Raw genomic sequence first — 16,233 nt, forward strand, 5'->3', positions numbered from 1 at the left:
AGTAGAAAATCAATACTTACTCTTTTTTACCAAATTTTGACATAAGTCTAAAAAGATTCTTCCACAGCCTATCTTTCCTTCCTATCTGAAAAGTGCCCGGAATGTGGTTTATTTTCTGGTAGTCTTTTAAAGTTTTGAAACAAATGGACTTCATATGTCTGCCCCATATCCCCAACCAGTCGTTTGTTCCTGTACATAAAAGGTTAAAATCAAAAAGTGAAGCAGAATTGTTTTATGGGATATGATGTAAACAAGGACAAAAAAGCAAAACTATAATACTTACTACGGACTAATTTGAATCCAGAATTTTGAACAGTATGCCTTACAACAAGAGGCGTTATAGTGCTAAGCTTCCATTTTAAACTTCTTTGTATTAACTTAGGTATTGTAGGTGCTGAAATATTTAATAGTAAATTAGTGCGTTAAAATCTGAAAAGAAAAAGTTTAAAGTACATTTGTAAAAAGAAATACCTTTAGCATCATGAGATATAAATCTTAAATATGGCGGCACATGAGGAAAGAGACTAGGCCTTATAAAGGGCTGTGATTCTGATTGTAAACTAGGAGACGCAGCTGAAATAAAGGAATAAATATATTGGCCAAAGTTATAAGGCAACAAGTTTAAATACTCACTTATAACATTCTTTAAACTTTTTTCTTCAAGGGAGATTTGTTCTAGTGTATCACCAACTGCATAGGATGGTGTGACTAAACTGTAAGGTGATGCAAAGTCTTCGACTGCAGGGATTGCATACGTTGCACCAATTGTGTATGATAATGAACGGCCCTTCTTTATAACTGAAGGTTTAGGTGTTTGAACAAGTTTTGCAGGGCTCTGTTGGCTAGATTTTGGTTTTACTGAAAAAAAAAAAATTAAATATAAAAAAAAGCCTAAACCCAAATTATTATAGTTAAGGCAAACCTTCTGTGCATGAAGTCGAAGCATCCACTGCTTTTGGAAATGCTCTGTAAATAATATTTTAAATATTATTTATTTAATTTATTTAACATTAAACTTTACTTTAATTTTCAATTAATATATTACCTGACTTTAACTGGTATCGACTCTTCACTAACTTGCGGTGGACTTTCACTCTTAGTTGGTTGTTCATCCTCAGGTACTGGTGGAGCTTGTTTGGGCATAGGATTTAATTCAGACTTGTAAGACGCATGCTTTTCCTTGATAGACACATGCCTAGTTGCTTTGAAGTTGGCATCACCACTCTGAAATATTTGCAAAATTGTTAAGTATATAGTTATAACTTGATTTAAAAACCAACTAAATAGCAAAATTTTATTACCAGTTTACTCATAGGAGGTGATTTATCTCTTGGCCGTTTAGACGCTGCTGAAAAATTAGTGTGAATGGTACTTTCACGTTCGCTTGAATGTCTATTCCTCTTTGTGTCAGGTAACTGAGACACTTTTTCTGCCTGTTTTAAGTCATTTTGTGTGATGTAAGGATTGCGAAAGGTATGGCGGGGAGGAGAAGACTGTTTTTTTAATAAAGACAGTTCTGGCTCGGACGGTGTGGCTGGTAGTTTTCTGGACGAAGCGCCCCTAAGCTCTCTCAATTTGCCACGAAGGGCCTCAACTTCTTTTAGATACTTTTCATGTACTCGGTTCGGAGTCCATTGTTTTGTTGAAATATTATTTCCACACCTTGGGTAGGACCAATAAACGTCTCCATTTCCAATCTTCTCCATCTCTTGCTTGCATGTCTTCCTGCCAGCAGTGCCTTTCTCAGAATCAGCACTCCCTTCGTAATCGAACTCCATTTTTTCCAAGCTGTTGACAAGTCGAGTTTTCTTGTCATTCCTGTTTGAATTTTGTAGCCTAAGGACGTCTGAGTAGGGCCTGTCAGAATATCCGACATTACCGGCTTGGTCTTTGAAACCAGATTTCAACTGGTCTTCACACACTGAACACCACTCTGTGCAAGAGAATCCACACGTCCCGATCCTGTGTTTTAAAGGTGAACTGGGCAAGTTTGTCGTTGAATTGGAACAAGACTTACAGTCTTTGGGATTTGAGATAGTGATCTTCGGAACAATGTAGGGAGATGCCATCCTAACCACTTCTTCTCAAACTCAAGTTAACAATTACCTAAACAAACAAATGTTTTAAATTATTAGTATTTTTTCATACGTGTATGTCTAAAGTAGGATCTGATGGAAGGGAAGTAACATGTTCTTTGTATTCGACCTGAATTAGATGGAAAAAAAAGAAAGAGTAATTGGAATTAAATTGTGTCTCGTAGCCAAATGATTTTCTAGCCATCGAATTCGAATTCGAAAACTATTTTTAGCAGATTTTTTTAAAATTATGAAATATAAGAATAAGTAATGTAATTGTCACTGGACTCCACAAGAGTTTAAGAAATAAATACACTATTGGATAAATGTGCAATGCTGGGACCAATTTTAGAAACAGACCTGAACAACTAAAAACAGTTCTGAAATAAAATAACTAATTTGTATGTATAAAGTAGAAGCTGATGGGAAAGAAATATTTTTTTTTTTAATCTAAACCTGAATTAAGATTTCCAGCCGCAACAGTTTACGCATTGAAACAGTGCTCATTACTGTAAGGTAAAGGTCCCAGATGCGAGTCCAGCGGCCCTGCATTGGAACCTGACAAACTTTTTTTTACATCAGCACCCTGAGGATTCATATAACCTTGTAATTGGGGGAAAAAAAAAAAAAAAAAAAAAAAATCTAACAAATTCATTTGAGATTTACTCGTAGTTTTAAAAGTAAAAACAGTTATAGCAGTGTTTCCCAAACTGTGCGCCGCAGCTGTGCTACAAAGGCATCGCAAAAAATTTTCTATAAAAACTAAACCCCCCTTTAAATAAAACAAAACAACATCCTTTTATATCTTTGCTATTAAGTGTGTAATTGCTACTTAAAAAGTTGTTTTTCAATTTCACAAGAAAGTCGAGTTTTGATTATTTATTAAATAAAATTTCAGACAAAATATTTAGATATATCAATACATTTCTGGATTGGAAATGAATTATTACTACATAAAAGGCACTCTGAGATAGACCAATGTTTTGACTTAGGATGAGATGCTGTGGAAATATTCCGATAGATAAAGGTCGCCGGAAACAATAAAAGTTTGGGAACTATTGAGAGTTATAAAATAACATTATTTTTTCAGTGTTTGGTGTTTAGTGACAACTAATTAATGATTATTTGGAGATCGCACCAGACCGCACCTCATGATCTCCAAGTAATCATTATTTGTCAGTATTTATTTCAGTGCAGTATTTCTCAAGTTGCTAATTTGAGAACGACACGCAGTAAAAATAAAAACAGTTTTAGAATAAAATAACTATTAACAATTTGTATTTCTAAAGTAAAATTGTATTTCTAATTTTTTGCAGACAATCTGACTTTGAAATACGTTAACAGATTGTACACAAGTGAGTACCTAACAAACTAAATTGCGATTTACATATAATAAAAGTAAAAATAGTTCTAGAATAAAATAATAGAATGAACAATTTGTATTTCTAAAGTAGGAGCTGATGGGAGGAAAGTAATATTTTTTACTCAATCTGACTTTGAAATAAGTAATCAGTATAAAGATGAATCTCTGATATGTGACAATGAAACTAATTTCGTATCTACACACAGTGAAAATAAAAACAGTTAAAGAGTAAAATAACAGAATGGACAATTAATAAAAATGATTAACTCAGTATGACTGAAGTAAGTAATCAGATTCTATGAAGATGACTATCTAACAATGAAACAAATTTGAGATCTACACGTAGTAAAAATAAAAACAATTCTAGGACAAAATAACAGAATGAACATTTGTATTTCTAAAGTAGGAGCTAGTGGGAGGAAATAATTTTTTGCAGACTCAATCTGACTTTGAAATAAGTTGTCAGATAGTACAAAGGTGAATATCTAACAAACTAATTTGAGATTTACACATAACACATTTTATTATAAGTAAAAATAGATCTGGAATAAAATAATAGAATGAACAATTTATATTTCTAAAGTAGGAGCTGATGAGAGGAAAGTAATATTAAGACTCAATCTGACTTTGAAATAAGTAATCAGATTGTACAAAGGTGAATATCTAACAAACTAATTTGAGATTTACACATAGCAAAAGTAAATATAGTTCTGGAACAAAATAATAGAATAAACTATTTGTATTTCTAAAGTAGGAGCTGATGGGAGGAAAGTAATATTTTTTACACTCAATCTGACTTTGAAATAAGTAATCAGATAGTATAAAGATGAATCTTTGATATCTGGCAATGAAACTAATTTGAGATCTACACACAGTAAAAATAAAAACAGTTCAAGAATAAAATAACAGAATCGACAATTAATAAAAATGATTAAAAGAAAGGGCAATTTGTATTTCTACAGTAGGAGCTGATGGGAGGAAAGTAATATTTTTTAGGCTCAATCTGACTTTGTAATAAGTTATCAGATTGTACACAGGTGAATATCTAACAAACTAAATTGCGATTTAGACATAGTAAAAGTAAAAATAGGTCTAGAATAAAACAATTGAATGAACATTGTATTTCTAAAGTAGGAGCTGATGGGAGCAAAGTAACATTTTTTAGACTCAATCTGGCTTTGAATAAGTAATCAGATAGTATAAAGATGAATTTATGATATCTGACAAGAAACTAATTTGAGGTCTACAATGGACAATTAATAAAAATGATTAAAAGAAAGGACAATTTTTATTTCTAAAATCGGAGCCGATGGGAGGAAAGTATGTAATATTTTTTTCGACTCTGACTGAAATAAGAAATCAGATTGTATAAAGATGAATATCTGACAATGAAACTAATTTGAGATCTACACATAGTAAAAATAAAAACAGTTCTAGAATAAATAATAGAATAACATTTGTATTTCTAAATTAGGAGCTGATGGGAGCAAAGTAATATTTTTTAGACTCGATCTGAATTAGAAAATAAGTAATTGAACTGTATGAAGGATGAATGTCTGTCACTATAACTTTTTAGGGAGTTCTACCTAATAATACTAAAAACAGTAAATGTCAAAATGAAAAATTTGTTTAAAGTAAGATCTGATGGGAGGAAAATAAGTGTTTTTTTTTATTCCCCTTAGAATGAATTAAAATCAAAAGAGATATTAAGATGCGTCTTGAAAGTGAATGTTAATGCAAATTGTTTGAGTAAAAATGGAAATTGGCATTAATGTTTAACATTGTCTTTTTAAAATGGGGCTGAAATGATATTTTTTGTGCACAATATGAATTTAAAATTAATAATTGGACTGTTTAATGTTTAATACGAATCTTTAGGGTAAAAAGGAAGGAAGGGGTAGAAACTAAGCCTTTATTTCTACAGAGGCGATGAGTGAAGATATTTTGAGACAAAATGAAAGTGTAAAATTTTGTAAGTTTTGACCATTACAAAATTAAACGTACGTTTTTACACAAATGGTAAGAGAATGTATGGGGGGAAGAAATGATTGATAAATACCTCATGTCGGCATGAAAACGTGCGACTTTCAACGTGCTTGACAAAGCTCTATAAAAACGTTTCCACGGCGGGGTGAAAAGTTTGGTGCGATTCGAAATCCCAAGATCGTCGCGGAACGGCTCGACTTCGGAGATAAAGGACGAGAAGAGGCGGGAGAGGCGAAGGAACGACCCTGGCGTAGCTAGGACTGCCGATACCTCTAATCACACTCACGGTAAACATGCTTCCAACGCCTCGTTCGAACCGAGCCCGTATGACATTTTCACGTCGACGCCTCCCTTCGGAGTTATCGGTCGGGGGGAAAAAAAAATAAAAAAATTTGAAAACAAAAGCGGTAAAAAAACGGTACCCTGGATTCACGAAAGCCCTCCGAGTGGGATTTCCGAGTTGTACTGATTATCGAAAAAAAGGCGACAACCAAAAAAAAAGAAAAAAAAAGAAATGTCTTCTAAATATTTTTGGAATTTTGAGACAGTCGAGTTTCAAAGGTCGTATCCTACAAAAAAATTTATTTCGTGTATGGTTTACTGTTTTTTTTTATATTTAAATTTTCTTTAAATTTGGAAGAATGAATAAATTTACAAATTTAATTTTACATATGGATGAAATGAATGAGCACGGGGTCGAAACCGGTGAAGGTTAGCCGAACAAGTCAACAACTCACAGACAACTCGGATTTTTTTTCTTAACCGATTGTCAAAGAAAAACGATAAAAATTATATTTAAAACGTTCCGACAAGCTCCACGAAAAGATGAAGAGGAAGGGAAGAACGGATCTCAACGGATTTGAAGAATGGGTAAAAAAATTCTTCGATCTTATTATTCGACTTAACTTACTGTCTGGTCAAAGAGTTGTACATGTTTAACGATCTTCTGTTCATAACTCAATAAACATTTTGCTGAATAACATGTTTTTTTTTTTTGGTTTTCAAATGCATAATAAAGCACGTACATGTGTGTTTTTACATACACGAAGCAATTATTATTTTCAAGTATAAATTCTTGACGAGTTTTGACCAAGTTGTAAATATTTTTGACGTCATTGTTACAATTTACAACTGCACGTTTATACTTTAGAAGTATAGTTGATAGCGGCTTACACTCAGTAAAAAAAAATTCGAACGACCTACCAATTTGCTCAAAGTAAGAGCTCCAAATTTCTAAGTTATTGGGGACAAAAACATTTTTGTCTTAAGGTAGCTACAGAGTTCAGTATTCACCCAATACCGATTGCTGCCGAATATTTGACAAGTCTCGGGATGCTCGTATTGGTATTCGCTGAATAGCGTGCCTATGTATACACACATGGGTTCGTACAATCAGCCAATGTGTGAGCAAACATCGAATACTCGCCAAGTGCCGTGCGAGTCCTCAACTTACTACCAATCGTGATGGGCAACAGTGAAGCTGCGGTTTGCATAGTGGCTGCAAACTCAGTCAAATCAGTCACAGAGTTCTGTTGCCATCTTACTATTGATCCGTTTCCATGCATCAAAAAACTTTCCAATTTTTGTGATTTATTAAATTATTGGTTCAGCTTGATTGAGGAACTCCAAGGCTGTTATTGGGAGGAAAGTAATATTTTTTAGACTCGATCTGAATTAGAAAATAAGTAATTGGACTGTATGAAGGATGAATTGTCACTGTAACTTTTTAGGGAGTTCTACCTAATAATACTAAAAACAGTAAATGTCAAAATGAAAAATTTGTTTAAAGTAAGATCTGATGGGAGGAAAATAAGTGTTTTTTTTTATTCCCCTTAGAATGAATTAAAATCAAAAGAGATATTAAGATGCGTCTTGAAAGTGAATGTTAATGCAAATTGTTTGAGTAAAAATGGAAATTGGCATTAATGTTTAACATTGTCTTTTTAAAATGGGGCTGAAATGATATTTTTTGTGCACAATATGAATTTAAAATTAATAATTGGACTGTTTAATGTTTAATACGAATCTTTAGGGTAAAAAGGAAGGAAGGGGTAGAAACTAAGCCTTTATTTCTACAGAGGCGATGAGTGAAGATATTTTGAGACAAAATGAAAGTGTAAAATTTTGTAAGTTTTGACCATTACAAAATTAAACGTACGTTTTTACACAAATGGTAAGAGAATGTATGGGGGGAAGAAATGATTGATAAATACCTCATGTCGGCATGAAAACGTGCGACTTTCAACGTGCTTGACAAAGCTCTATAAAAACGTTTCCACGGCGGGGTGAAAAGTTTGGTGCGATTCGAAATCCCAAGATCGTCGCGGAACGGCTCGACTTCGGAGATAAAGGACGAGAAGAGGCGGGAGAGGCGAAGGAACGACCCTGGCGTAGCTAGGACTGCCGATACCTCTAATCACACTCACGGTAAACATGCTTCCAACGCCTCGTTCGAACCGAGCCCGTATGACATTTTCACGTCGACGCCTCCCTTCGGAGTTATCGGTCGGGGGGAAAAAAAAATAAAAAAATTTGAAAACAAAAGCGGTAAAAAAACGGTACCCTGGATTCACGAAAGCCCTCCGAGTGGGATTTCCGAGTTGTACTGATTATCGAAAAAAAGGCGACAACCAAAAAAAAAGAAAAAAAAAGAAATGTCTTCTAAATATTTTTGGAATTTTGAGACAGTCGAGTTTCAAAGGTCGTATCCTACAAAAAAATTTATTTCGTGTATGGTTTACTGTTTTTTTTTATATTTAAATTTTCTTTAAATTTGGAAGAATGAATAAATTTACAAATTTAATTTTACATATGGATGAAATGAATGAGCACGGGGTCGAAACCGGTGAAGGTTAGCCGAACAAGTCAACAACTCACAGACAACTCGGATTTTTTTTCTTAACCGATTGTCAAAGAAAAACGATAAAAATTATATTTAAAACGTTCCGACAAGCTCCACGAAAAGATGAAGAGGAAGGGAAGAACGGATCTCAACGGATTTGAAGAATGGGTAAAAAAATTCTTCGATCTTATTATTCGACTTAACTTACTGTCTGGTCAAAGAGTTGTACATGTTTAACGATCTTCTGTTCATAACTCAATAAACATTTTGCTGAATAACATGTTTTTTTTTTTTGGTTTTCAAATGCATAATAAAGCACGTACATGTGTGTTTTTACATACACGAAGCAATTATTATTTTCAAGTATAAATTCTTGACGAGTTTTGACCAAGTTGTAAATATTTTTGACGTCATTGTTACAATTTACAACTGCACGTTTATACTTTAGAAGTATAGTTGATAGCGGCTTACACTCAGTAAAAAAAAATTCGAACGACCTACCAATTTGCTCAAAGTAAGAGCTCCAAATTTCTAAGTTATTGGGGACAAAAACATTTTTGTCTTAAGGTAGCTACAGAGTTCAGTATTCACCCAATACCGATTGCTGCCGAATATTTGACAAGTCTCGGGATGCTCGTATTGGTATTCGCTGAATAGCGTGCCTATGTATACACACATGGGTTCGTACAATCAGCCAATGTGTGAGCAAACATCGAATACTCGCCAAGTGCCGTGCGAGTCCTCAACTTACTACCAATCGTGATGGGCAACAGTGAAGCTGCGGTTTGCATAGTGGCTGCAAACTCAGTCAAATCAGTCACAGAGTTCTGTTGCCATCTTACTATTGATCCGTTTCCATGCATCAAAAAACTTTCCAATTTTTGTGATTTATTAAATTATTGGTTCAGCTTGATTGAGGAACTCCAAGGCTGTTATGTTGGGCCATTCCATTCTTAACCAACATAAACAATGCTATGTTGTTCTTTCATTAATACAGTAAATGCAGTATATACTTTTGAACCATTTCCACACATTGAAAATCTCCTTCTGATTTTTGTAATTCAGAAGAGAAGCGTTCCAAATTTTTGGTTCAAATCGAGGAACTAAAATACTGTAGTTGGGCCAACATAAATAATGCTTTTGTTCTTACTTTAATACGTCTATACTAATTAGGAATAATTTATTATTAAAAGATAAATAGCAGTAAATAAAAGAAAATAACTGTTGATTGATGATTACAGTTGATTTCCAAATGTTTGGATGCTTTGAGCTCCATCAGTTTTGGGGTGTAAATGCAAATAAATGAAAAATGTGTTTGGAGACTTTTTACTTTGTGTATACCAGGCTCGGCAATTTAAATTATAATTTTTGTTTGGTCCAGTGTTGGTTTCTGGTTGAATTTTCGGTTATTTTATGTATTTGGATTTTTAAAAATTTTATTATTTGTCTCTATACTCCCTTAAACTCAAAAAATTCTTCTGTTGCAATTTATTACGCTTGTCCAAATCATTTTAATTTTACTTCACCGCATGTAATGTTTCTCAAAATAATAGAGCAAATAAAAATATTTGATTGCACAAGGATGATCTGAAATTGGATCATGAGCACATTCATGAATAGACTTAATTTTTAGGCTAAAATCAAAGCATACCGTCAACAAATACTCTGTTATGCCAATACATCCTTAGCATAAATAAAAATACCATAAAAGCTTCATACCTAATGTAACCAAGTATACTAGAAAATAGCTTTATTCCTTATATTCATACAACGGATAAAAATAAAATAATTTTTATCAATAAAAGTAGTAAAATAAAATCTATAAATTTTCACTTTATAATGACAATTAGACCATTGATATTCAGGCATTTGTTTGGATTGTTTTATTTTTATTTTTTTAATTTAATTTTTTATTGTCTATATAATGATGATAATAATTTGGACATCCTATAACATATAATTTTTTTAAAATTTAATATTTGTGATAGAATTAAAACCAGATAATACGCTTTTTAAAAAGATAGTTCCTACTCACAGTTTGTTGTTTTCAATGATCTGGATTTCAAGATTTTCAATCATCAGGTTGCAGGAACGTGATGTGAGCTATAGCTTGAAATCTGCATCGGTGAAAACAACATAGTGTGAGTAGGAACAATCTTTTTAAAAAGATTAAACAACACACTCACTGCACCACTTATCATTTTTGCTGGATAACTACTGTAACGATAAACCGAGAGTTGTGTATTGTGTGAATAAAGGTCATGGTAAATACTTAAATACTCTTAATTTTCTTTCTTTTAATTCTATTTGTACCTAGTCATGCCAAGCTCTTACTGGCCGGCAAGAAAATGTTTAACAATATTAGATCTCTAAAGCATTTACCAAGGCACTTTGTTTTAAAAGCTTTTGAATCGTTGAAAAATTCTTATGTCAAATTATCACAAAAATCAACTATCCAATTGTGCATTGCAGGGAGGGTATATGGAAGCAAAAAAGAACAAGCTTATCGAACAGTTCAATATCGATGGCCAAAAATCAGGACTTAAACAGGATGATTTATTTAAGGATATTTCTATCTTTGTCAATGGTTACACAGGTAAAATGCATTAAGATTACAAATGATTTTTTTGTATTTTAAAATAATATTTTCAGAACCTAGCAGTGATGAGCTAAGGCTACTGATGATGAAGCATGGCGGTACCTATCACCATTATTATCAATCTGGTAAAACAACACACGTTATTGCGTCCAATCTACCAGACAGTAAAATTAAACAAATGAACCAGTTAAAAGTGGTGAAACCAACGTGGATAACAGACAGTATAAAAGCGGGATATATTTTGAAATATCAGGATTATCTTTTACTCACTAATCAATCTAAAACACAGCCCACTCTGACTTTCTGCACCAATGGCAAACAGCCAGATGATACAAAATCAACGAACATAAAATGTACAACCGATGAACACTTCCTCGAGGAATTTTATAGTAAATCGAGACTACATCATATTTCATCATTGGGGTCTATGCTTAAAGAGCATATCTTAAAGCTTAGACTGAAAAAACCTTACACATTTCCCGGTCGGGAGGAGTTGACAGAAAAAGCCAAAGACTTAACAATGAATGATCATGATTGCATTGAGAAGAATGTAATCATGCACATTGATATGGACTGTTTTTTTGTTTCTGTTGGGATTCGTAACAGGCCGGAATTAAAAGGAAAACCAGTTGCAGTAACACATTCCAAAGGGAACTGCCCCAAGCCAAGAGAAGGCATCAATCCTATGCAGGAAGTTGAAGCTTACAGGCAAAAGAAAGGGCTATCTGTCCAAAGTGATCATTGGGTAAACCAGCTGAAAGAGCACGATTCAATGGCAGAAATAGCTTCTTGTAGCTACGAAGCGAGACAAGCTGGAATAAAGAATGGCATGTTTGTAGGCGAAGCTCTTAAACTCTGCCCAAATCTTAATTTTATTAGTTACAATTTTGATGAGTACAAAGAGGTCTCATATATTCTTTACAACACCGTAACAAGGTACAATATTTGTATTAATTAATTCATTATAATTAATCCGATTTTTACAATTTAAGATACTCTTTGGATATTGAAGCAGTAAGTTGTGATGAGATGTATGCTGATTGTTCAGAGTTACTGGATGCAACAGGCCTTACTCCTATGCAGTTTGCAACAGTTCTAAGGACAGAAATAAAGGTTATTATTAAGTGAACAAAACGTTCAATTTAAATTATATATATAAAAAAAATCATTTACTACAGGAGAAAACAGGTTGTCCATGTTCTGTAGGATTTGGTGAAAATAAATTGTTAGCAAGATTAGCAACAAAGAAGGCAAAACCCGATGGCCAATTTCATCTAACAAGTGATCACGTTGAATCCTATCTATCAGATATAGCGGTTTCTGATCTACCAGGTATATAATAAAATACATCACATAAATATTACTTAGAGAAATTATTATAAAAATGGAATTTTTATGGAACCTTACAAGAGAATTTATCAAAATATCACAGCTTAAAATAAAACATAGTTAATGCTGTTAAATGAGTTTGTGGCCTAAACTTTTCTATGATGCTTCATCGTCATTAAAGGGACTGAGAATTCATCGGACAGTGGAATTACATGAAAGAAATGATCGGATAAGTAGGTTTTTAGGATGATATATTATGCATGAAAGGAACTTTCAGCTGTACATCCTGGCACCAGATGCAGTCAAATTCCTGGGAGATTTTAAAAAGACTCAAGGGAACTCCAGATTCTCTGAAAGTTCTGTAAAGAGCACTATAGATTTATTTAAAAATTCAGGGAAAGAAGAGATTCCCTAGAGTTCATGTTTGAGCTAATATTGTATTGGGTTATAATTTTGAATTTAAAAAATTGTACAGTTGATTAAAATAAACTAAAAAAATTAAAGGTTCTAGATTTTAATTTTTTCAATTTTTAATTTTTATTTAGGCGTTGGAAGAACTACATCTTTTAAGCTGAGGGAAAATGGTGTACTTACTTGTGGAGATTTACGCAATATTTCCTTATTCCAGTTACAAAAGGAATTTGGCAATAAGCAAGGAGAAACCCTTTATAAGTCAGTCCTCTATTATAATTTAATTATAAAAGTTAAAATTGACTGTGTATGCGTTTTTATCAGTGCATGTCGAGGAAAAGTGGATAAGGGTTTGGTATTTGATCATGTGAGGAAGTCAGTATCGGCCGATGTCAATTATGGAATAAGATTTACAGATGATCAAGAAAGGGATATCTTTCTAAGAAATTTATCTCAAGAAGTTTCCAATCGGCTTGAAGCAGTTATGATGAAAGGACGTAGTATTACTCTCAAACTAATGGTATTAATTTTAATATTGTTTTCTTCTTCTTTTGTTTAACTAATCTTTTCAATAAGGTGAAATCAAAAGAAGCTCCTGAAGAAACTGCTAAATATCTCGGCCATGGTGTTTGTGACACAGTTACAAAAGGGACAAGCCTATCAATCGCTATATACGATAAAGAAGCAATCTATAGGTACTTTACAATCAAAATAATACAGGGTGGCCCCAATCGATTCAGCCACACTTCCAGATCTTATAGGAAATTGAACGCTGAGTAAAAAAGGTCCTATGAACTGTGTCCGCAAACCCTTCAGTTGCTACAGGCAAAAAACCATGAAAAACCACGTTTTTTTACCTTATTTGTGAAATTGTTAGTAAACTGTTTGCCTGACCGTAAAACAGCTCGAAACAAAATCTCTAGAGGATTAATTTTATTGAAAATTCACAACTTGAACACCCTATCAAAAAATTCTCCGTTACAAAACTCCAAACTCCGCTCACTATCTCACTGGCAATGTAGAAAATTGTCGCTATTTTTCGCTCAAGCTATTGTAATGGTTTTTTTACAATAAATAAAATGTAATGTTCATTAAAAGATGCGTACACTTGTTCTATCTAAAATTGTTAAGTAAGCCATTCAGATTTTTCATACATTATTTCATTCTGTAGGGGGTACCCATCAGAAAACAGTAACATTCGATTTGGGTGAAAAGCAGTAAATTAGCCAAAATTCGAATGTTTCATGAATCAGACTGGGGTTGGTCTAATGTAACGGAGGATTCAACAAACGAGGTTTGTAACGGAGAATTTTTTGATAGGGTGTTCGAGTTGTGAATTTTCGATAAAAATGTCATAAATGGTGAATTTTGTGTACCCCTTCACCTCCTAACTTCGAAAAATTGTCAAAAATTAAATTTTCGGCCGATCAGGATGGTTTTAATCTCATTCGATGCAGAAATTAATCCTCTACAGATGTTGTTTCGAGCTGTTTTACAATCAGGTTAACAGTTTACTAACAATTTCACGAATAAGGTCAAAAAACGTGGTTTTTCATGTTTTTTTTTGCCTGTAGCTCAGAACTGAAGGGTTTGCGGACACAGTTCATAGGACCTTTTTTACTCAGCGTTCAATTTCCTATAAGATCTGGAATTGTGGCTGAATCGATTGGGGCCACCCTGTATAACATATATAGACAGAATGTAGCGGTAAGTTTTTTTGAAAATATTTTTATAGGGAAGTTCAAAAGATTATAAAACCACTTAAAATAAACTCAAAAGATCTTAGAGGTATTGGGATTAAAATCTCATCATTAGAACCAGTAAAAAATGAGGCAAATAATATAATGAGGTTTTTCAATTCAAAAAGCACTACAAAAAATAAGGTATGCTTAACAAAGGACAATTCTTCAGCAGAAACTATTCCGAAGGATATTGACACACAAGAAAATATTTTAAAAGTAAGAATTTTAAACATTTTAATATGACAACATTATTTATTTTGGCATTTTAACAGGATTCGGATCTACAAATCGAAGATAAGAAAAACTGTAATAATCAAACTAAAAATAATATTTGTTCAGGACAAAACAGAACTAACAAGAAAGATTTAACAAAAAGTGGTAATTAGCAAACTCAAAAATTAGTATTATTCAGCAATAATTTCTCTTTTTATATACAGGGGTTAGCAGTTTTGTTTCACCTACTGAAATAAGGGTACTGCTCCAGCAGTGGGTGAACTCAGAAAAGAAACCGAAACAAAAAGACAAACTGATGATAATTGAATATTTTCAGCAGCTTGTGAATAACAGGAGGTTCGAAGAGTTACATGTACTGCTCAAATCTTTTCACAGGTCGGTTTCTTAGAATAATTTAAGGAAAATTTTTATTTATGTCTTTTCCTAATTAAAGGTGCATCTCGAGGTCTGAAAATTTTAAAGATACATGGATATCCGTGTTCACTGATGTATTGGACAGCGTGCAAACTGCAATGGTTTATATCCATAAAAGCAGGTTGAAAATAAATTGTTCTTTACTCAAATGTACATCTCTTCCGGACTGATTTTGAAAGCGTGTGATTTTACTTTAATATCAATTAAATATTACAATTTAATTTTTTTAAACTTTAAACACCAAAAGTCAGTAAGTTAAGATTAAAAAAAAAAAAAAATCGACATTGGTAGTACCTGAAAAATGTGATTCTATTGTTAATAAAATAATAATTATATTGTTAATCAATATTAAAGTGATATTAATTTAACTGTATTATTAATACGGATTTTGGTCAGCTTAACCCCGTTGTGTTGGCCTGTCAGATCCTTTTTGGCATTTCCCTATCTTCAGTGTTTGATGAAATGCTGAAATTTGTCTGACCGACGAACACAGCAAAGAAAAGTAGACCAAAATGATTAAATGACCAAATAAAAGTTAAAAGACCACTTTCTGAAGAAAGGACTATTTGTCACATCATCATTTATTTCAAATACTTATTATATTTGAAAATGTGTGATGTTCAATGGCTGTGATAATGATTAAAAATATTTTGATTGAATTATCTTTCTGTTGTTATTCTACCCTCAATCTGAGGTAAACACTTCTACACCATCCACAGGCCAACTCCACTGAGTGAGTGAACTATTTGATAAAAATGATAGTGTCGTATGTGCGGTATAACCAGAGGACATGGCACAAAGAGTTGAAGATTTTGGCTGCAACTATCACTACTGCCCGAACATGGATTGTAGAACATCTGACTGAAAAAATTAATAATAAAACGGTACCTTACAATTGGACAGTTTATATTAATCTGCTTCTTTATTCTATTGGAAATTATTTTGCATAATAGTCTGTGTCGGCAAACTTCAGTTTATAAATCTCTAGTCAGAAAACACTCGAATCATCTTTGATCACTTTCATTCAGCATACAATTCAAATTATAATCCCCATTAGAAAAATTATCTGGGTCTTGGTTGTATTTGTAATTGAGATGCCACGCCTCTAATCGCCAGTACCGATGGGCAGGGGCGGGAGCGGATTATCTTTTCCGTCTCTTATGATCAGAGCGGGGGAACTCACTCCTGCCTGTCTTTGGTGTATATGTACAGATTATATACTAATAAATTAAACACAA

The 16,233-nt window shown here is 33.0% G+C and overlaps 2 protein-coding genes across 9 annotated transcripts in view; one reads left to right on the forward strand and one right to left on the reverse strand.

Annotated features, from left to right (window-relative positions):
• The window catches only part of LOC106667057 (tubulin polyglutamylase TTLL4-like), a 23,587-nt gene extending 15,049 nt beyond the window's left edge, over positions 1-8,538 (reverse strand). For 2 of the 7 annotated variants that reach the window (XM_014394698.2, XM_024228764.1), the window contains exons 1-8: positions 5,498-6,066; positions 1,302-2,106; positions 1,046-1,224; positions 923-966; positions 634-858; positions 472-573; positions 284-394; positions 21-195 (exon numbers count right to left, since the gene is read on the reverse strand). In XM_014394698.2, the coding sequence (XP_014250184.1) occupies positions 21-195; positions 284-394; positions 472-573; positions 634-858; positions 923-966; positions 1,046-1,224; positions 1,302-2,069 (1,604 nt within the window). In that variant the 5' untranslated portion in view covers positions 2,070-2,106; positions 5,498-6,066. Of the gene's footprint in view, positions 1-20; positions 196-283; positions 395-471; positions 574-633; positions 859-922; positions 967-1,045; positions 1,225-1,301; positions 2,107-5,497; positions 6,067-6,334; positions 6,448-7,637; positions 8,155-8,474 lie in introns of those variants that run through there. The other 5 variants (XM_024228762.1, XM_024228761.1, XM_014394700.2 and 2 more) reach the window with 5 other exon arrangements.
• Positions 6,104-15,657, forward strand: LOC106667058 (DNA repair protein REV1). Of its 2 annotated transcripts, none has more exons than XM_014394704.2 (12): positions 6,104-6,294; positions 10,739-10,862; positions 10,919-11,801; positions 11,858-11,978; positions 12,044-12,197; positions 12,740-12,866; positions 12,930-13,125; positions 13,182-13,300; positions 14,341-14,563; positions 14,620-14,725; positions 14,785-14,956; positions 15,015-15,657. In XM_014394704.2, the coding sequence occupies exons 1-12, from the start codon at positions 6,250-6,252 to the stop codon at positions 15,163-15,165; spliced, it is 2,421 nt and encodes an 806-aa protein (XP_014250190.1). In that variant the 5' UTR covers positions 6,104-6,249; the 3' UTR covers positions 15,166-15,657. The 2 variants fall into 2 exon arrangements, with proteins under 2 accessions (XP_014250190.1, XP_014250189.1); XM_014394703.2 differs by lacking the exon at positions 6,104-6,294 and adding an exon at positions 8,245-8,434.
• The last annotated feature ends 576 nt before the right edge of the window (positions 15,658-16,233 follow it).

The sequence above is a fragment of the Cimex lectularius genome, unplaced genomic scaffold (assembly GCF_000648675.2).
Source record: "Cimex lectularius strain Harlan isolate CLEC.00 unplaced genomic scaffold, Clec_2.1 scaffold113, whole genome shotgun sequence".
Taxonomy (NCBI): domain Eukaryota; kingdom Metazoa; phylum Arthropoda; class Insecta; order Hemiptera; family Cimicidae; genus Cimex; species Cimex lectularius.